We start from the raw sequence: 22443 nt of genomic DNA on the forward strand, positions 1-22443 counted from the left end.
CTGAATTTCACACACCAATAGTTTGTTGGCTCCACAGCTCCAGTCGGGGGCCTATTGAGGGGAGATAATTGAGTGTGAGTACACAGACCCATATACAGTGACACTTCATATGAGCAAACATAAAGCCTGATCAAACATGTGAACACAGCGATACGGAACGCTGAATGGCTTTCTGCCTGTGATCTCCTGTGTGTGTGTGTGTGTGTGTGTGTGTGTGTGTGTGTGTGTGTGTGTGTGTGTGTGTGTGTCGAAGCGCCGCGTACCATGACGTTCTGGGCTTTGTACGTGTTAATGGGACTCGCTGATCAAATATCCTCTGATGGCTGGCTGGGATACGAGGGTGACATGAAGTCAATTGACCCTCGTATATTACAATGTAGCATGGCGCCTGTGTCTGCGGGGACGTATTACATAGAAATTTGCTTGTTTTTTTCCCGTTTTATTTAATGAGGGTAGATTCTGATATGCACTAAACTGAGAGCAAGTAGGATCCTGTTCCAGTGTGTGAAGTGCCTCATCTTAAAGGTAAAAATTGAAATTCTATACACTGTAAGACAGAAGAATAGACTTTGACGATAAACGAAACTGAAACTGCAGCAATTGTGCATATTTTTCTCCTTTTTTTCCATCAGGAGCTAATGACCGGTTCAGGTCATTAACAGGTACCTCCGCTTCACATCAGCAGCTCCCGCACAGGTTAGTCCGACCACGGTGCTCGGTACAAACGGGGGTCCGCACGTGTTTCTGTGGGAACAGAGGTTGTGTTTTAAGTGCCAGATATTGCATCAGTTACCAGCGGCAGTCAGAAAAAAAGAAAACTGTAGTAGGTGGGACTGTCACTATTAACATTTTACATCTAGGAACCATGTTCAAGTGCCTTGTTCATAAGAAAGCTATTTTGGGTCTTACGTCGGCCGCTACACAGTGCTCCATATGACTTCCTGTGGCAAAATGCCATGAGAAATATTAAAAAAGAAGGTCTGAGGCTGAAGTAAAATAAAGGAAGAATTCATATATCCTTCCTTGTCGGCAACCTCAGTTCCCGAGAACTGCGTGTTTGTCCGACGCTGTCAGCGACAGGATGTGACAACACAAACCGGCCGTGTGAAACCGATCCTGCCTCGTCACGCTGCTGCCGAGCAGCAGGACCCAGATGAGTGAGCTGGATAAATATTTATGTCTTCGTGACTTGGCCTGTCCTGGTAGTTGGCCACCAAGCTGACAGGGGTCTGAGAGTGCAATGTGGGAGGAAGTGGGAGTAAAAATAAGACTTTATAAGGGGAGCGATCTGGATAAATTACATCCCGGGGGATTATTTCACTGATGTGATATTAACCTCAGCAGTTCAGTAGTCTGAGGAGCAGGCAATTCAGTCTGACCCAGGCGTCCGGAGGACTTGGAGTCGCTTCAAAACCTTCGTGGGGACAAAGACAGAAACATAACCACACAGCGTAACAGCCTAAACACAGTGAGAGAGATAGATGAGGAGGGAGGGAGAGAGAGTGAGAGACAGAGAAGGAGGTGATGAATGGTGTTGTTTTTCTCTGCAAGGAGGATAACTGTGTCCTCCTCTGGGAGCGGCAGAGCCGGAGAGCGCCGGTGAGCACCAGTCATGTGTCTCGGAGACAGCCAATGGAGACGTGTGGATTTGGTTCATACGCGAGTTTACTGGGTCAGAGTCAGAGCAGCGGAGGAGGCAACAGCCAATTGGAATGCGAAGCAGTGTCTGGAGGATTAGCCAATGGGGTTGGAGTCTGGTGTCTGGTACCAGTTGATGTCTGACAGTTAGACAGACTGTATCTAATTACCACAGCCCAGGCTCAGCATGGGTCTGTGTGCGTGTGTGTGTGTGTGTGTGTGTGTTTGTGTGTGTGTGTGTGTGTATGTGTGCGCGTGTATGTGTGTGTGTGTGTGTGTGTGTAACTGAGAAGACAAGGAGTGATAATTAGAATTAGAAAGGAGGAAGGTGGTTTGGAGGTTTTGGCAGAAGTTGAAAACGATGGATCAGATCTGGAGAGCTGCCACAGGAAAATGAAAATGTGCCAAAAGACACTGTAGATATAAATACACAAGCCCTGAATCTAGAATTAACTTATTAAATTAGCCATATTGGGCAGTGATACATCCCAATTGCGCTTACGCGCCTGAATAAACTCATTTCTTGTGCCGTGTGGGAAACAAAGGGAATGGATATTGGAAGCGTGTGTGTGTGTTAAAAGTGTATTTCTGTATATTTCTCCGTTTCCTGTACGGATGAATAGGCCCTGAAAAGTGAGTTCAGTTTCCCACAGTGTAATGGTCTATCATTGTTTCTAACGTTGCTCTCAGAGGCAGCCTCTACCCATTCAGCCACTGTATTAGTGACTGTACAAGAGAGAGACTGCCAGGTGTGATGGCACACACACACACACACACACACACACACACACACGTGTGTACCCTTCATACATATAACTATCAATACACACACACACACACACACACACACATGTGCTCAGCCAGAGGTGAGGAGGGTGGTGTAGACAAGGGCAGTTTGTTGGTGGGTTTTTCCTGTTTTGACTGCCTCTGTCTGAGCAAAAAATGTTTACACACACACACACACACACACACACACACACACACACAATGGCCTGTTTTTTCCCTTATGCTTACTTGCATGGTTTAATACTGTATGTGGTACATAAGCAGTGAAAGAAATGTAGAAAAAAAAACAGACTCCTCTGACTCACACCTACAGTGAAAATAATGACTTTGTGTTCCAGGCTACTCATTGGCTTACGGACACAGCCTCGGACACAGCCTGGCTCATGGGCGCGCAGTCGCCCATGCGCCAATTGGACGGACCAGCCGTCAGTCAAACTGTATCCATGCAACTGTGCTTTATCATTCTATTTGACTCTGAATGAGACCACAATATACAAAATGCTGTATTGAAGAAGACTTGAAACTAGCAACTGAGACCATAAACTCCTCAGGAAAACGATTATTGACGATATAAACCAAGTAAGAGGTAGAGTCATTTTCTCATAGAGTCTTTGAACTCCTTAAACATTTTTTCTTTTTTGATTTAACCGTGTTTGTCCTTGTTAAAGCTACAGTGTGTAATTTTTAGAAGAACATAAATTCACATAATTTGAATATATTGTCTATAACTATGTGTTCACATATGTATAATCCCCTGGAACAAAGAACCAATTTTTTTTCGTCAACTTTGAATGAGTTAAATATAGTAACATTAGGGGGACCCGACTTCCTGTAAGTCGCCATGTTTGCTAAGTCGTGTTGTCCCACCTCCACTGCAACTCAGGAGGTTGGAAAAAAATCACCACCCCGACTTACGGGGTCCGAGTTCAGAGGTATAATGGAACACAGCATTAAATACGGTTGCAGAAAACGGTCCAGGATATGTCGCATTCGTGTTGAATTTCCAGCGCTGCGGGAGACCGAAAATGGAATTAGCGGTGCGCCACCATAAAATGTCCCCGTCGGCTGCTCAGTTGGTTGCGGTTTGCAACTCTACCAACAGATGCCGCCACAAAAGTACAAAAAAATTACGCAATGGGGCTTTAAGTTACCTTTTATTTATAATAATAAAAAGAGTGCTTGTTTAATCTGAGTTTGTTGTTTCCTGCTTTATTTTGAAATTAATTTCCTGTTGTCCTGTCTCTTGTTTTGTGTCACCTGTGATTGGCTGCACCTGTTCCCCAGGTGTCTCACCTGTCTAATAATCTCTGCCCTCCTTGTCCTTTCTCCTTGTCAGTTCGTCTGTTATGTCTCTGCCCTGCACTGCTATGTTCTTGATCGGTTAAAGTGTTCAATTGCACTGGTTTCAAGTGCAGGTAAATGTCTGACTGGAGCTATATCAGACAATGACAAGGCAGTTCAATCGTAACAACAACAGCAACTTCACTTGTTCCGTCTAAAATGTATTAATTTTAAGAATTCCTCGAGAAACGACACTGACAGAACGTCAGCCAGAGGGTTACAGTATGTTGTTAGACAACAAGCATGTCATGGTCCGTTGGGAGTCTACGTCCAGTTTTTGTGCTAAGATGAGCGAAGCTGATTGTAGACTTGTATTTAACAGATAACGTCGTGTCAACATTCTTTTTCTAATTCGCAGCAAGAAAACGGATTGAGAATTTCCCTTACCGTGATTTTTTTTTTTTGTTTCTGCCTTAAACCTCAGTTTATGGAAAGCTAAAGTGAAGCCTTTACAATAACTGGTGTAACTATGGGAGCCACAACTGGGGCGCATTCAAACACAAGAAAAGAAGAAAAGAGCATCTGTGGGTACACATTCGTGCGCATGTGAGCATGTGTTCATTCGTCCTCCTTGCGTGTGTTCCGACTTTGATCACTGACAGTGTACAGACGAGCCCCATCCTAGTGTGACAACACACAGTTTGTTGCGGTGAAGCATAATTAAAACAAGCTTGTGTTTGGTGGCAATCGGCACAACGGGGTTCGCATCCATCTGGCCAAAAAGACCTTTGCTCTAACTCATCGCCCCTCTGCTTCCTTCTGCCCGTCTAGGATAGAAACTTGGACCACTACACCGGGCAGCGAAAGCCCTGATCGAGGATCAGTATTAGAGAGATGAAATAATAATCATGTGTTATCAGTGCAGAGCATCAGTACTGGTAGCGCTCCAACCCGGCAAAGGGCTGTTGTTGTTATTCTTTGATCAGACCGGCAGGAATAACAATATATAATTCATAACGCTCAGTCTAGTCTGGGAAGACTAGGCACTGCACTTTAATTATTGATCAAACAGAACAGATTTAATATCAATCACCGAAGCGTAGGCAGCGGTGGGCAAAGTAGGAGGAATGGCGGAATCTCTCAGGCGCTGCTGTCTAACCCTCTAATGAAAACAAAAAAAGAAATACAGTACAGTTAATACTGTGGTGGTGGTGGGGGTGTGCAAACAGGAACCCGAGCTTAGCCTGGACACTGATTCGCTGAGACTCTACTGCAGAGCTCACAGGATAAACAGTGTTTGAAGGCTGATCCCGATAGTTTGGGAACTGGAGCTGCCCACGCTAGGTACGTTTTTACAAATCAGTCCGTTGTTCGGTGTTTTTCCACGTGTGTTCCGACAGAGGTGGAAAAACTGCAGGAGACTTCCTCCTGATACTACAGGAGCCGCTGCTACTGCTACTTTTACCACCTGTACTACTTGAGCTAATACTACAATTACTTTTACTATTTACATTTTACCGCTACAAACACTGCCTCTGCAACTAAGACAACTTCTGTTTGTAGTACCACTAGGGCTATTAGAATTAATACAACTACTTTTACTATCACTACAATTACCACTGCTATAGATACGTCCTCTACTACTACTACTACTACTTCTACTACTAAACACTACAGCTTCTGATACTACTACTGATATTCCTGTTACTATTACTACCACTATAACTGTTACCACCAGCAATACTACTTTTACCAACTACTACAACTATTTCTACGATAAGAACAACCTCGGAAATGTTTTTGCCACCACTACTACCGCTTGTGGTGATATTACCACTACCGCTATTGCTGCTACATTAACAGATACTATCGATATTGCAGCTTGTGCAACATCGATAGTATCTGTTAATGTAGCATACAGTATCTGTAACTACTACTACATCTGCTTTTGTTTCTATTACTACTAATTATTGGCACAGCTACTAATTCAACTATCACTATACTATGACTGCTGGTAAACTCCCAATCCTTGTATTTCTCTTCCTACTACCAGTACTAGTACTCCTACTGCTGCTGGTACAAGCCCTACTTTAAAACTTTTGGTACAACTATTTCCACCGCTTTAACAGGTACGCTATGACAATCACATTCAAAAAGACAGCCAGGTCAGTTCCACAATACATGTACAAATACATTTTTCACCTGCGATATTTCTACATAAGATTACATAACAAAAATAGTTATTTTCAGTCAACAGTGTTTCGGTGTTTAACTGCAACACGGAATTGAGAAATCAAGCAAGGAGAGCAGCAGGACTAAACGGCTTTAGTGCACTCAGTGTGAGAAATGTGCTGCTGAAGTATACTGATTACACCGGGCCTGTGAGGGTCTTGTAGCTGTAGAAGCAATCGAGAACACCACACACACACACACACACACACACACACACACACACACACACACACACACACACACACACACACACACACACAATACAAAACCCCAACATATTTCCAGCTTCCTGCCCTTTACTGTCTATTGTTATATTTAGTGAGACAGCTCCTGCAGACCCCTTTCAACACTCTGAGTACAATTAGATGTGGACAGACTTTTTCTCACACTTTAACACACACACACACACACACACACACACACACAGTTCCTTCTAGTGTGAAGGGGCCCTTGCCTTCCACTCAGTACAGGAATGCAAGGAGAGAGAGAGAGAGAGAGAGAGAGAGGCAAGCGATAGGGACTTTCCCCAGGATCCCAGTTCAGGGAGGGAGAGAGGAAGCAGACAGTGGGAGCGACAGAGGACAGGAACAAATACAGGAGGAGGGAAAATGGATGGGTTGCCTTGTGTACGGGCTCATTTCTCTTTCCCACAGTGGAAATGACCCAGTTATTACTGCACAATGTTACTGCATGAAACAGTAGAAGATAAAGAAAGAAAAAAAAAACGTGGGCCACGTATCAGAGAAGACGGCGCGACAACTTTCCCTCCGCCGCACTGCAAAAGCCAAAGAAGTTGTACAGGAAGTTGTCTGGAGCTGCAGAAGTGTGTCTCCCTACTCTTGTCTGTCTTTCAGTCAAGGTTAATGGTGTGTCTCCAGAGCTTAGTGCAGTTGCCAACGGTGTTCCCATTGATCCCACACACAGCCACCAGTGCTGCTCCCCATACGGCACTGCCGAGGGTGTGTGCGTGCATATGATAGGGATCAGTGTGATCTCAGTTTTGTGGTGTGTGTGTGTGTGTGTGTGTGTGTGTTGGTAGGAGTGTGTGTGGTCTTCTTGGGGAGCCAGCTGCTGGCATTCAGGGTTGTGTGCGCGCGCGTGTGTGTGTGTGTAATAGTAGAAGAAAGCCTCTCTGACATTAGCAAACTTGCCATGTCATCTCATACCAGTGATAAAAGAACAACGAATCCTTTCACCCCTGCATGAACATGTGTGCATATCACTGTGTGTGTGTGTGTGTGTGTGTGTGTGTGTGTGTGTGTGTGTGTGTGTGTGTGTGTGTGTGTGTGTGTGTGTGTGCGCATTTCTTTGTGTATGCATGCAAGTGCCTCCTCTGTGTCCATGTGCTTTTGACTGTGTGTACAGGTACATTGGTGTACATTGTCTATGTCTATGTACATTTATGAAATGTGTGTGTACGTGTGTGTGTGTGTGTGTGTGCGCGCCTTCTAGGAGGGTGGTCCCCACCTGTGCATTACCGACTATACAGTAGGCCTGTATGCGGTAGCAGAGGGATGGGATGGGGTCGTCCAATCACCAAGTCCTAGCTTTAAGTTTTTTCCTGCCCATATTAAACTATCTGTTTTAATCATGTTTGACAACTTCAAATGATTATGAATTAACGGAGTCGCGCAGGAATGTGCGGGGTCCCCGAGTGCCAGTTTGTGCCTTGGGTGTTCTGCAAGTGCAATATGAGGAGTGGTATTCTGGGATGCCGTCCATTCATCCCAGTTAAGGCTGATCACCCACACTGCGCTCGGACATTCTTTCTGGTTTGCCTCCGCATTGTGCAACCCACAACACATGCTCATTAGTGTCTGTACCCGGCCCCCAGTCGCCCGTGTCGTATCCTCTATATTGAGACATCACGGGCAAAGAAGAGAAAGCTGGAAAATTCACAGTACAAAAAGTGATAGTAGTACAGACACAGTGCTAAGCCTCATGGGCGCTGTAGTTGTTGAGTGCTTTTAGACCAAATAATCTTAACCCAAGGTTCACTTGCTATCTGTTTTAGTTTGACCTCCCTCAAACTGCTTTTCATGCTCAAATTTCAGTCTCTTATGCTCTGTGGAAAATTACATGGTTTTTTTCACACTTTTTTCTCAGACAACCTCAGAGGAGAGCACAGTTAGGAGCTCTAACAGGGAAACTGCCAATCGTTATCACCGCGATGTGATTTCCCCCTCTTCGCGGTGAAGAGAACTTGGCATTATTCGATATTATGTTCCTCGATAAAACACGTCGGAAAACTCCGAAACGGCAGGGTAAAGGCTGGCCAAATCCATCTATAAGAGCTGCACTGGCACAGTGAGCGCTTTGACGCCGTAGCCGTTACACGGAAGACTGAAAAATATCAAACCGAAAATATCAGCATTGGCCCTCAAGAGCACATATCAGTCGAACCCCAGCTGGCGTGTGAGGGAGAGAGAAAGAGAGAGAGAGACTGAAACCACATCTCAGCCTGCCAAAAATCACATTTCCCCTCGACAGTATGGCTGGTTTACATTAACTCTCACACATGCATGGCGAGGCCGAGTCCACCCATTTCACATTTCATTACCAGGAAAATCTCAAACTGTTATACCAGCCTCTCCCACACAGCAGAAATCTCTAATGCAATTCATCAAGACTCGAGATGAAACAGAACGGTAAAGATGTGGCGGTAAAGTGATGAAGAGGTGAATAATCAACCCGTGGGATTAGGGGGCTGCGGAAACTGGAGAGTCCTGGGTCAAACAGGCTGCTACATGCGTGATCTACAATACCTGACGGCGAGGGAACGGCCACAAGTCACGTCCCTCCTGCTAGATAGTACAGTATGTTCACTTCAAGAAAGTGGTCCTTGAGTTTCGCAGAACAGCCTCTCTGCAGATTCTGTAGTAGAAGCATGTATATGTTCTCTCATACTGTACATACGGAACCCCTTGGAGACGATGCTTAATTGTATTTAGCCATATTAAAGCAGCCATGTGCACCATAAGGCCAACTGTACATTACGTGGAGGATTCAAAACTCTCGGCCTGCAAGTGATTACAGAACATTCTGTTCTGTGAGATAACCCTGCTGAGGTCATCGGGGAGGCAACCGCACGTGATATTACCCCTGGCCTTTTGCTTCAATTTTGACCGTTTGTTTTTAAAACCTGTCTCTCAAGGTTTTAAGTAACTCCAAGTATAACCCCAATATAAAGCCCCCCCCCTCCCACTGGAAACTGTGTTTCTCTTATTGTAACGTCACTTGATTTGTCGAATTTGGAAAGGAGGAGAAATGTAAGGAAGAAAAAAATAAACATGTGAAAATGGCTGTTTATATAACTTTTAAAATGCTAATGTTAAAAAAAGAAATGGGTTCTGTCTCTCGCATGTGTCAATGTATTCGTACTCGATATTGGCTTGAGTTTTGATAAGAAACAAAAACCAATACGTGAGCAAAAAACAACAACAACATTTCAAACACCAACGTACAGCAGTTAAGACTGTACTGCGATATTTCAAACTGCACCGGGATGATAAAGGCCCTGTCTCCCTCTCCCGCCCCATATGGATCAGTTTAAAACACACCTTGGTTTGGCCCACTTTCAGAATGTCACAGGACATTTATCTTTATTCCCTTCTTCCTCGCCATACCGTATAGAGAAATGGCTTTTACAGATGTGCTCCCTGTACTCTTACCCCTCTCTCTCTCGCTCGCGCTCTCTATTTCCCTTGCACTTTACTTACATGGTTTTCTGCCTGGTGCCTCGCTCGGTGCATGTGTACACTTACAGGCCTTTCCATCTGGAAAATGTATCCTTTCAATCCAGATACATACAGAAAAAGGAAGGGAGGACTCTCTCCTTCCTTTCTCATCTTTCCTCTTCTAATCAGATGTAGGGCAGCGCGAAGCAACCGAAACCTGTTCACACACACACACACACACACACACACACACACACACACACACACACACATACACACACACCTGATTTCATGTATTTATTGTGAAATTGATGTATTGTAATGGAGGGATGGGGTGTCTAAACATTGAAGCATGAATGAATAGTTTTCTGATTGTAATAGGTGGTTGACAACGTGTGAAAATATATAAATACTTCTGTTACTAAAACTGGAGCTTTAACGGAAAGTGAAAAAATACAACATCTCCTATAAATAAAAGTCTACTTTTGCCGCAGTGTCTGCCAAGGAGCGGTGACTCAAACGGCAGCGGATTCATGAAAGCTTTTTTTGCTAAAAAAAAAAAACACCTCTGGCTCACAGCGAGTGATGTGTTTTACACCCCCACAAGCACCGACATGAAAATTGTCCAAAGTACCTAAATACATTTTTGGTTTCATGCAAAGAATATCCAGAAATAGCTGCAGTGTTAAATTCACTCATTTGAGACTATCAGGGTAAATAAGTCCACCGACTTTGTCCCTGATGATTTTTTTTTTACTTTCCCCACTTTCCTGGTCCAGTTTGTCTGATGACTGCTGTCCAATCTGAGCACACACTCTGTCACCTCCTCTCCAATCTGTTGTTCATTCAACTAAAGCAGCGAGACTTGGTATTTCAATATGTATCAAACGACTGCAATCAATGCCACGATGTCAAAGGGGGTCACCGGCGAATTAACGTCTGAATCTAATGTGCAGCCACTTTTACATCTTTACTGTTTTGGGTTCACATGAGACTTTTATAATGTCTCTGTCAGCAGCAGGCAGCTGCTTTCAGTGAAAAAAGCTCCTAAACTGTACACAGTGTGCACTACTGTACGTGCTCAGCACCAAACAGCAGTCAGACGCAGTAAGCTGGTGAGCGTGGTGTTGGAGTTTTTTTGGCATCTTAAAGGGATAGTTCATATGTTACCTGATCACCATCTCCATGAGGTAACATATCAACTATGCATAAGTAACTCATACAACCCTACTTCGAAATCACTGAACTATCCCTTTAAGAGATATTTCCCCCTGGAGTTGGTGGAGACCAAACAGAAGCAAACGCTAGTGGAGAGGAGACGCACACGTGCACGAGCCGCGGTACTTCAGCAAGGTAGCCATCACACACGTGAAGAAAACGATGTGGCCCAGGCGTTAAAACACAGTTGAACGGTGTTTCTATCGGCAGTTGTTTGCCTCTTTTCTAAGAAAAAAACACATACCCCCCCCCCCCCCCCCCCCACACACACACACACAAAAACTACAGAGCCTCTGTCTCACGTCTCACAAGTTTGCCAATATTCAACCTTGATGGGCGTCTAGACGATCCGTGACACACAAACAAAAAACCTGAGTGCTTCTCCCGAGTGCACTGTACCAGATGTAATGACCCCGCCTGCCTCCAGTCGACTTATATAAGGAAAGATTACACAAGCAAATAGAAAAAAAACACTGCAAGGAGCACACGAATATAGCTCAGTGAATCTCTGTGTATATTTGATCAAGCGTGTGAGCTACAGTATATGTGGGGGGGGGACAGTGGAGAGTGTTTGAAAGGAAGGATGTGCATGAGTGTATATGTCAGAGACGGGTGCGGGCAGAGGAGACAGAGATGGAGGAGAAAGAGGCCGGAGATTGCTCACTTTCTCTGGGGTTCGTGAAGGAGAGAGAGAGAGAGAGAGAGAGCTATGTATCATCTCGCCGCGACTCGTATGTATAAACTGTTTGGGTTTGTTGGAAATTTACATTTTATACAACCGCTTTGGACGTGTGTTGCCTCTGATGAAAGTCCCAGCAGTCAAGTCAATGGGCGGAGTTACTGTGAGACCAAAAAAAAAGGCAGCTGGAAGGTAGAGGAGACGGGTAGAAGAAGAAGAAGAAGAAGAAGAGGAGGAGGAGGAGGAGGAGGAGGTGTGGGTTTGACTTAAACAGCAGAAGGACTGCGGGAGCCACTTCCACACTTCAAGGGCTTTAGTGACAGGGAAGCAGCTTTGTTCAGCACCGTCAGCAGTTTCGCTCGTGAATGTGTGTCTGTGTGTGTGTGTGTGTGTGTGCTACATGTGTGCCTATCTACAGGGAATGAAAACTCCCCATGTTGTTGTGCCATGCAGCAAGGACACTCTGCTGCATAGGCGCAAAGGACAAGTCCACTCGTGGCTTCGTACCACTCAGCGCACTGACGCATCGGCCGGCTTTTATTAAAGTTTTGTGATTATGCTATGATTTTCATTCATCTTTTGCGCAGTAAAATGTATTTTAATTTTAATACCTGTAATTCTCCAGTACTCCATCGGTTGTCTGTGGAAAGATATCACATTGGTTTAACTCGTGTGACATTTGGATTGGATTGCCCTCAAGTATGCATGAATATGTATTATTGCTTACTCAGCGTTGGTCAAATTTCTTCATCACTCTCCCGTCACACATTACTTGTTGAAAATTAATTATATAACTTATTTGCTAACCTCCACAGCAAAATTAACTAATATTTTAGTCTACTTTCGTTACCCAGGGGTCCTGTTTACCATGTTCTTGAGAAAAGGCCACATGGTGGAATTCATGAACTCGTAATTGTTTTGTTTTGTTTGATCTATAATATGTCCAAATGAAGATGCTGATTTCCAACAGACGCATCTTTTCCCTACATCTCCTGCATTACATTACCCACCTGCTGGCTCGCTAAATTGTTAGCCATGGTGGCTTCGAGACATCCAAAGTATCATGTTGATATTATATATATTGTTGTTGACCGACAGCAGTCTTCTCACAACTTGAAGTCCACCTTCGGTTGACTGCTAGAGGTGCTTGCATACTGTTTTGAAGGGTTATTATTGTGCATTATGTTCTGTATTGTGATTCCATAGCATTGAGTAGGACTCAAGAAGAATCATTTAAAGTTAATAAGAGGCTCCCTGTACAGTTTATTCAGATAAAGAACTCCATCTGCATAGTAAGGGAAGGATGGGCTACAAACAGAAGTGACTATATTTGGAGGAGCAGTGGGTGGGGCCCGACTGAGAACTCATCCGCTGCTGGTCCACGTACACCTGCAGCCATTGGACAGTGCCAGCTTTAAATCACACTGTATCCACGCTCCAATGCTTGCCGTGCTTTATCGTCTCCTTTACGAGATTATCATTTACTAAATGAACATCAGGTTGTATTGAAGAAGACTTGGAACTATCGATCAAGATCAGAAACTCTCGGGAAAATGTTTACTGATGTTTCACATCAAGTGAGAAGTAGAGTCATTTTCTGCTAGTCATTCCAGAGAATACAGGTTTCAGGCACTTCCATATTGGCTTCACTTTCCGGACCTGGTGACTATGTTCATTTTTCATAGTCTTCGGTTGTAACTTGTAAGTTTGTGGTTATGATGTGGGAAGTCATGTCCACATGCTTGGTGTATAAGTGGTTACCTCTTAAACACTAGACACACCCAGAAACTGTTTTAGATTGAAATAAATGATCTCTTATTTTAATTATTAAAAAAAAAAATTATTATAATAATAATTCTAAATGAAAACTTAGATCTTAAGGAATGCCCTCTACTTGTGTTCCTCTGACAAAAGTTCAATTCACATCACACTCAATGAAAACCATACAGTAGTCCTTTAACTTTTCATTTTAAACAAAGCAAATGGCTCGCTTGCCCCTTTAAATCAAGTTAAAGCTACAGTATGTAATATTTAGAAGAACTTATTCACAGAAATTGAATATAACGTCGTGTTGAATATGGTTGTTGCACAAAGCGCTCCAGAATACATCGCATTTGCGTAGAATTTTCAGCATAAAGTGTCCCTTGTCGGGTTCTCAGTTGGTTGCGGTTTGCAGCTTTACCACCAGATGCTGCCAAAAAATTACAAAATTACCAACTGAGGCTTTAAATTAGTGACCAAACACACACTGTGCACACACCAATTTTGCCACTATATTAACCTAGCAAAATAATATGACATAATGGAGAATTGTTGCAGGCCTGATGTGATGCTTGAGATCGTAAGAACCAAAACTTAGTTGTCCCTTCACTCACATTAGAGCCAAAAAACAAAGAATACAAGGCAGCAACTTTTTTTTTTTGGGATATGTTGTTCTTCTGGGAAGACGATCAGTCCAACACTTTCTGTCCATGAGCAGGGAAGAAGCGGGTTGGCATATTCAAACGCCTTGTCGGGTCGGAGGAACCCCACCAACCCCGACTTCTGAGCTCCGAACACCGAGTTCCGAGATGTAATGGAACGCAGCATGAGTTACTGCTGCCACTGAACTCTATGGCAGTTATACACTATATACACACACATAACACACATTACAATACATCACAAGACTCCTATCAACAATATAAACACTACAGTGATGATGATGATGAAGGTTGGGTATGGGGTAAGTAGTTCCTTCGCTCTTAAAACAGTTACGTACACAGTCTTGTACCTTTGTACCTCGTAGCCTATTGGCTGGGTTCCAGGTTTAAAACTCAAAAAAAGGATTTTATGAAATGTCAATGGAGAAAAATGAAAGGGAAGTTCACTTCCAGAACCGGAGCTGTTCAAAAAGTGGGCGGTCAATGTTGCGCTCTATTTGCATTCGTATAGTTTGATATTACTCAAATATAATTAAATGTAAAAAACACTGTGGACTTTAATCCAGGCAGACCACATCGGTTTAACTTTATCCTATAGCTCTACAATTAACAGAGACAAACAACCACCAGGAGAACATCTCCACTCAGTATAGTGCGGGCAGCCCCCACGCTGGGTGTTACTAAACGATAGCTGAGGAACAATTATGGAAACACTTTGTATCGCTCAGGAGGAAATGATGAGAGAGAGAGAAACGAACGTCAAAACACAACCTCGGAGTCGGAGCAAGTGCGGACGTACGCTGGCATTGTGGCACCCGGCAGTAAAGTGCAGCCATCCCTGGCTGGCACAGAGGACACACACTCGCTCTGTGACAGGGTGTCACACCACATGATTTATGATGGGTAATTATGGTTATGGAGGTGACATCATATCCTACTCGCTAGTCTCCAGCATGTATCCATGCTGTGTGAGTGTGTGTGTGTGTGTGTGTGTGTGTCAGTGTGTGTGAATTTGTGTGTGTGTGTGTGCGTGCACACGTGTGTTCGTGACTAATTAGTTATGCTGTCTGGATCCAGCAGTGACTGTCTTTGTTTTTCTACAGAACGGAAGACAAGACATGTCACAACAACATATCTCGCAGTTCCTCCAGACGTGCAGCAATGCACACACACGCAAACACACACACACACACACACACACACACACGCACACGTATGGACCCACAATAGAGTGCCTTTACCTCGTTCTTTCGGACTAATTTTATTGCTTTGTTCAGGCCAAGAACAGATTTGACTTTTTATTTTTTCCGCGTCAAGAAAAGGTGAAGACGAGCCAAAGGGCGGGGTCAATCGCTAACATTTCCTGACGGAGCCTACCGTCGGTTTACCCCGGTCTGAAATTGGCAGCGGCGAGAGGCATTCAATTAGAAATCGTTACTCTGCACCTTACTGCTGCTGACAGGCATGAGGCACGACAAATGAGAAAATGGAAAGATTATAACCCAATTCCCCTCTCCTGTACACGTCTGCTAATTCACTTGCCAGTTCTAAATAAATGCATTCGTGTAAAATAAATGATTTGACAAGCCGCCGCTACCTCTCGGATCAGAGACACACACAGTCATATATTTCCAGGAGGCTTTGCACTGTTAAGTTAAATCCATCATGAAACCTGGAAGGTATTTCTTTACACCTATTTTTCATGTTCTCCCAGTATTGACAGAACATTTTTACGCTGTTAGACGAGTTTGGAGGCTAAATAACTCACTGGCGTGAATGTGCAAGGGTCATTGCGGGATACGCGGGACTGTCCTTAATAAGCCAATTTGGAGGAAACAAAACAATGCAAAAGAAAAAAAAAAGGAAAAAGATTAGACAGACTGTCTGTGAGTCACCATAATGAGTAGCATTACCTTCTCTTTTTTTTGCAGTTGAGTGGACTCATTTCCGTATTCATTCAAAGGCATGGCCGCGGGGGCCTCATTTGGGAATGGGCTTCAGAAGTCCATATTTGAACTTTAAACTGCTATTAAGGCAGCAGCAGAAAATCTAAACAGCCTCCTGCTCTCTAACAGTCACCACAGCTCGGATTCCGTGTATAAAAAAATAGATCTCTTTGCTCCCTGACCCTTCAAATATTTGAACAAAAGTGACCTTTTGCAGCTTTCCTCCCTCGGCTCAAGAGCGGATAAAAAACTTCACAAACTCCCCGACCCTTTGCCGCGTTGTTTTCCAGCCAGGGAGAGTTCCTCACGGTTGCCACTGGCTAGAATTTAAATTCACAAGGTCATCGAGGGGGCGCGGTTTCGCTCCCAAGTCGTCACAATGTAGACTCTTTGGTCAGGATCCCCTTTTGCATCGCGTTTCAACGCGGGTTAGTACGATAGACTTCCAACATTCTCTTCTACGTTGAAAGTTGACGCATGAGTCATGCGGACAATCGTCTTCTGAAATACAGGGGGCGAGACCACACTGCGGCTCTGAAGTCACAGTAAACATTCTGTGTACTAATCCACACCACAATCTTTCCCTAACGAACAGACATTACCGAAACAACAATCCTTAACCTTAGCCACAGTGCTGTTGCTGCTTCAACCTCACCACGAACAGGACTCTGGGGGGGGCCTTGGGTCTCTGGCGTGACAGTCGTGTGCTTTGCACACTGCCATCAACCCCAACTACCTCCTTCTGCCTCTGCTGCCGTTATTAAATGTAGGAGGTTACACCAAAGAGTCCTGACCGAAGCATCCGTATATGACAAGTTGGGAGTGAGAATGGGTCTCATAAAGAAATAGCATTCATACAGCACAACTGGTCTGATAGTCTAAAACTATTGTTTTTCCCATCCCTACATTCATCATTTGAATAGTTCAATAATTACAACATCATGAATAAATAAGAACCAGTCCACTATACCTGATCTAGCCCGGTCCATCTCTTAATTGGGAGGTAAGGTTCCTGATACTCTCCAGACTCTCCACTCCCCCGCTCTCTTGCCTTGGCGCTCGGATGCATCGCAGAAACGTTTTTGCCCTCCTCTGCCGCCTGAGCATCAGACTGTGCCTCCCGCACTGCTCCCCTCAAGCTGCGTCACTTTGTGGATGGCACAAACACTGAACAATTACTGGCCAGTGCGACACCTTCCTTGACATGTTGCACCAAAGGCATAATGAGGCATGAGCACGGCAGGTCACAGAAAGACGCACTTTTGTCGGGTGAGTACACAAGTAGTGGGATCTTGGCGCAGTTGTTTAATGTTAACGGGATTACTGTATTGAAAGAAAGGAACGCAATCTATGCTTTTCAAGTACCGTGTTCACATTATATTACATAAAGGACAGTCTCCCTCGCCATAGGGAAAGACTAATAACCAGAAGTAAACATGGAGCACTGACTTGGTCCCTTACAGATGAGAGGCTCAACAGTGGACTCAACTGAGGGCTGTCATATTTTGCTAGTCCACCACCATCCCTCAAATAGCACGAGGACATCTCTCAAAGCCAACCAGAGGATTTTCCGTCCTGAGGACCCGGCAGGTAGCTCGGAGCTTCACAACCCGTTCTGAGGCTTACTAATCAAAGGCATCGTCACATCCTCTATTCCCGTCCACCTCTGCTCTAAGCCTCGCTGTACTGCGGCTCAGCGGGCAGCCGGCTGAAGGAGGGGACAAGAGAGGATTGTCATCAAGTCCCCTACAGCATTGCTGTGTTTCAACTTTCATCTGACAGACAGCAGCGATCCGCTGAGAGCGAAAACAAACCACAACACCTGAACAGTTTGTTTGGGTGTTAGTCTGTCTGCCTCCGTCTGGTCCTGACAGCCATCCAGCCACCTCAGGCCCCCACAGAGCTGTAATCCTACTGCCGGAGCTGCTTAACATATCCTATTTATTAGGAGTCTGCTTTCTCACCCTCATGCCTTCTGTTCAATTGCTCCCTGTATCTGAGTTTATCTCTTCCCGGGTGTAACTCATAGTCTAACCTGCAGCTTGAGCTGTCAAAAAGACACCAATGCAGAAAATCACTGCAGAAGATAACCCCCTTTTTTTGTGTGTTTTCTATTTGTTTTGAACCCCTTTCCTTTGAAACATGTTCCCGTTACATCTCCAAACTTTTGGAACATCTAATTTCCCCATGCTGTTGTCCCAGCCCCTGCAAATGTGCATGCAGTCCTGTGGAAATTACATTCCGTTCCTTTCTTATTGAATCAAGTCATTTATTGCGTATTCTATCACACTTAGGCACAGATCGGTGCCTAAAATCTTCTAAATAAGTTGCAGTCGTAAGTCAAGCATTGGAGAAAACGAGAATATCTGGACAAAACGTTGTGCCAAGTAAAACTTTTGACCCGCTGGTGGCGGCAGCGGGAAAAGTCAAGGCTTTCATCCTGTGGGCACAATAAATGCAAAAGGTGGCAATTATAAAATTTGGTAGTCGTTGAAATATTCCCTTCTGGATACAAGTTGTGGCCATCCCGAGAGATATGCTACTAGCATAGCTTCAAAACCACTGGGTAAACTGTAAACAGGGCTGTTACCTTGAGTTGCAGTTACAGGAGTCCTGCAACTCAGATTCCAGTCCAACTGCAGTTCTGTGGCTCGTCTTGGTTTTGGTCAGAAGTCTCTGGTTTTATTTGTTTATTTATAGTATAGTATTTTAATAGTATAGACAAAAAATTATGAATGATAGTTATACTAACACTAACTGCAGACTTTGCTTCCCGAGCCTACATGAGGATTCACATGGATGCATGCCAGCCGTCATTGTGTTGCCTGCAGAGACGCCCGGAATTGTCATCAAATTCCACCTTGATGAGTCGTACTCGCAGGTAGTGGGGAACTCCACGTGACTGACTCGGAATTGGACTCGAGGTTTAGTGACTCAACTACAAACTTCGCTCTCTTCAGCGCATGATAAAGGTTTGGACAATGACATGCTGATGAAGACTGTCTAACTCAGATTCACGAGTCACGTCTAGCATTCCCTGGGTTCGGGGGCTTCCCGCGACTCACAGGACACGGACCTGATCCAGCAGCAGGGAAAGCATTACCTCTTTACAACCAAACCCACTTTGTTTGAATGAGGTTTTGAACTGGAATCTCCTTCTACAGGCCCGGTGCCGCTGGGTGCCAAAATCACAACAACAGTCCAAAGGGGATGACATATTGAGGTTTATTGTGTCACAGTGACGACGACACATTACAAATTGAGCGTTTAAATTCATTGTGCAATTTTCTGTTCTGCACAAACCAGACTGTACACTCTGCCACGTAAGCCTTTGGAAATGAGGATCCAAGCCTCGGGGCCGCCGGCGTTCTCATGAGCACGTCCCTGTCTCTTCAAGCATGCTACAGTACAACACCTACCACTATGACTCAGAGTTCCTCTGTCATGCTAAGCTGCAACACAAGCGGCACAGTGCGGAACAATGAGTCCTCTGTACGCTGTACACAGTGTGCCACGATGTCTGACTGCACACAGAGCCCCGAGTCGAGACGTAGGTGGGGGTGATACTGTCCCTTGCGTCCGGCAGCGTTGGTAAGAGCTGATTGTGCTATCTGCCACCGTCTGCACTCACAGATTCTCTCCCTGATGCGTGACACAGAGATACACTGTTATGGACACATGTGCAAAGCGATTCAGCCCTGGATGCAGAAGGGACCGTATGGGAACTACTGCAGGTTGTTGTGGGTTGCGGAAAGTAGAAGATGTGTATTTGTTCCTGTCTGAGTCGAAGAAGAATCAAAAAGTAAATGATATCTACAGTGTTCACAGTGTCATACATATATTGAGGGCTGCAATGTTCATAGCTGATTGGTCTGCGAGTTATTTTACATGGTTGAATGATTTATCGTTTCGCCGTTAAGATGCCCAAAATAATGATTATTATTTATTATTTAACTAACAGTCTAAAAGTATGTAAAGTATGTAATTCAGAATAAATATGACACATTCGTCTAAGTTCACTCATATCCAGGCTGTAATAACTGTTTGCTCAGCATCTCTCCAGAATATTAACCCTTTTATTGCGATCACCTTAAATTTGGAAATTGCTCATTCTTATATATGTATAGTTGGTGTCGGCGAAAATGAATATTCCATGGAGATCTTAAGGTTTTCATCGCAATACAATCTGCATATGAGTTGAACCAATTCAACACTGTTACATCATGTTAGGGGACGGTATAGAGCGTAACACCTGCGGTCCCTAAATCAACATGCACCATCTTGTGATTCAAGCAGAAAAAACGTCACCAACTCTGTTGACAACAGACATGCTGATATGTGACGTGTGATCTGTTCATGGGCCGCAATCACTGATGCTTATGTTTATTGTTGGTTATGAAAAGCAGCCGCCCCATGAAAACAAGAGTCGCGGTCATATGTTTACCAATGTTTCTGTGCCACAATTAGTCAATTTGAGCCAGTCCACAGTTTATCTACTGATGGAACTTTAATGGGGGCACTGCCCTGTTTGTCCTGCCAGGAGCCCTGGGGCAAACATGTCCTCCGTCCACCCAACAACCCCCCCACCTGCACTGCCAGACGTAATTTTAACCCTCTACTAACTGTCCCCCATATTGGATTGTACTGTGATGTACGTGTTGTCACCAGTGCTGGGCAGTAACTAAGTACTCAGTAATATATTACCGTAGTATAATTACTTTTCCCAGTAACTAGTAGTGTAAGGGATTACAATTTCCGAAATAGTAATTACATTACAGTTACTGATCCAAGTAACGCTGCATCACGTCGGCTACGGCTACGAGCCAAAAAGCTAAACGAGGGATGGAGGATGACAGAGATCTGGAGAAGCTCGTCGCTGGGTATATCGTATATAAGAGGTTTGAGAAGCTTCTGCTCATGACATACAACCGTTGTTTCACCTCTGAACATTAGGACTTCGCTCAATATGCCAGGGCAGAAATAATGGAACAAGAAGCCGGACACAATATCTGCTTTTGGTCTTTTGCAACATTTCATGTTCTGTAAAACCATCAGATACTCCTTGCTGCTCTTATGACTGAATATGCAGAACCTCACAAAAGTAATATAGTTATGTAACGAGTAACGTAACTGATTACTTTTAAAATCAAGTAATAAGTAAGGTAATATAATGAATTTTTGAAAGAGTAGTAAGTAATTAGTAACTTATTACACTTCCTGAGTAACTTGCCCAACATTGGTGGTCACTCAAATCCTCACCCATCACATCACACTGTAGGTTAGACAAATGATCAGTCGTCAATGCTCCACACACACACGCACACACACGCACGCCGCTGTCCAGCCCTCGCTGTGCTGAAACGGGACAGTCAGCAGCAGCAGCAGCAGCAGACTATCCGAACAGCGTTTAATTGTCGGAATAATTCACTGGAACCGAACTCTCTCGGTGCAGCGCTTGGCACGCGCCTCTCGCTGGCTGCGGGCGCCGAAAGGGAAGCGTGCGCTGGCAGAAGTTGCGTTTATAGTCCAGGGACAGTGTCAGATGTCCGCGGATACTCCTACAAATTACCTCTACCGCGATTTAATGCTGCAATAATATATATATATATATACAACAACAACAGCATGCAAATCCTCCTCTGAGAGAGAAAAAACAAACATCTTTATAAAAAACTTTCTCCCGAGGATGACAACGGAATAGCAGGGCAAGTAACAACTTGGGGACATGAGGAATTAAAGAACATATATGGACACGCTGCTTTCAAATAAAAGTATGAGAGCCCGTCCATTAATAATAATAACGCGGTGGTCGCAGCCTACCTGCCTTTCCTCAAGCTCCCGCTGATCCAATCTTCGCCCGAACTTTACGCGCAAAACCTCGCAGCTTCAACTCCCCCTTTTTTTCTTTTGTCTCGACTCATAACGCCGACGCATGACCACTGGGGATACAAGTTCAGTCTCACTTTTCAAACTTTTTTTTATCTTCATTTTTTTGTCTTTTAATCCCCTCCTGTCAATTTGTCCAACCGATCTTTTAATCATTTGATTCAATTGTATTCGACCCCTTCGAGGCGCGCCAAATGGCAGGGATCAATGAAAACAAAGTTGGGCTGCGTGCCGGTTTTTGTACATTTCTTTGTGCGTGCGCGCCACAGGACTTTGTGTCCCGCCTTCAACTTCTCACCGGCAGCGTGAGAAGAAAAGAAAAATCACCCCAGTGCTCAGTAGGGAGCTCCTGCAGGCACCGCTGGTGCGTCTATATGGTGATGCTCCAAGGTGCATTTATGTTGACTTAATTGTATGTTTTACCTCCAGGGCTGTCGATATAATATTCTATATTATTCCTACATTATTCCCATAAGGGCTTTCAGTGCAGCAGTGAGCAGCTCTATTCTCACTTTATGACCATGTTTATCTTACATGTTTGTCAAGGTAATATTCCTGGGGACCTTTGGTGTACTACTTAGTAACAGAATGTGCATCAAACCTATACTTCTACTCTCTCATGGTGGTAATACACACAATAACTGTTATGTTATCATATACTGCCTATAGCATTACGG

At 44.3% G+C, this 22443-nt stretch overlaps 1 protein-coding gene and 1 long non-coding RNA gene across 2 annotated transcripts in view; one reads left to right on the forward strand and one right to left on the reverse strand.

The window, feature by feature from the left end:
- Nucleotides 1–387: 387 nt before the first annotated feature.
- LOC118310918 lies at nucleotides 388–3132 on the forward strand. Its single transcript, XR_004793869.2, has 3 exons — nucleotides 388–525; nucleotides 633–696; nucleotides 2763–3132. It is a non-coding gene; the product is annotated as an uncharacterized LOC118310918 (long non-coding RNA).
- Nucleotides 683–22443, reverse strand: part of e2f3 (E2F transcription factor 3) — a 168214-nt gene continuing 146453 nt past the window's right edge. The window contains exon 7 of the mRNA XM_035634270.2: nucleotides 683–744. Within this exon, the coding sequence (XP_035490163.1) occupies nucleotides 698–744 (47 nt within the window). The 3' untranslated portion in view covers nucleotides 683–697. The remainder of the gene's footprint in view (nucleotides 745–22443) is intronic.

Source organism: Scophthalmus maximus, chromosome 5, assembly GCF_022379125.1.
Source record: "Scophthalmus maximus strain ysfricsl-2021 chromosome 5, ASM2237912v1, whole genome shotgun sequence".
Lineage (NCBI taxonomy): Eukaryota > Metazoa > Chordata > Actinopteri > Pleuronectiformes > Scophthalmidae > Scophthalmus > Scophthalmus maximus.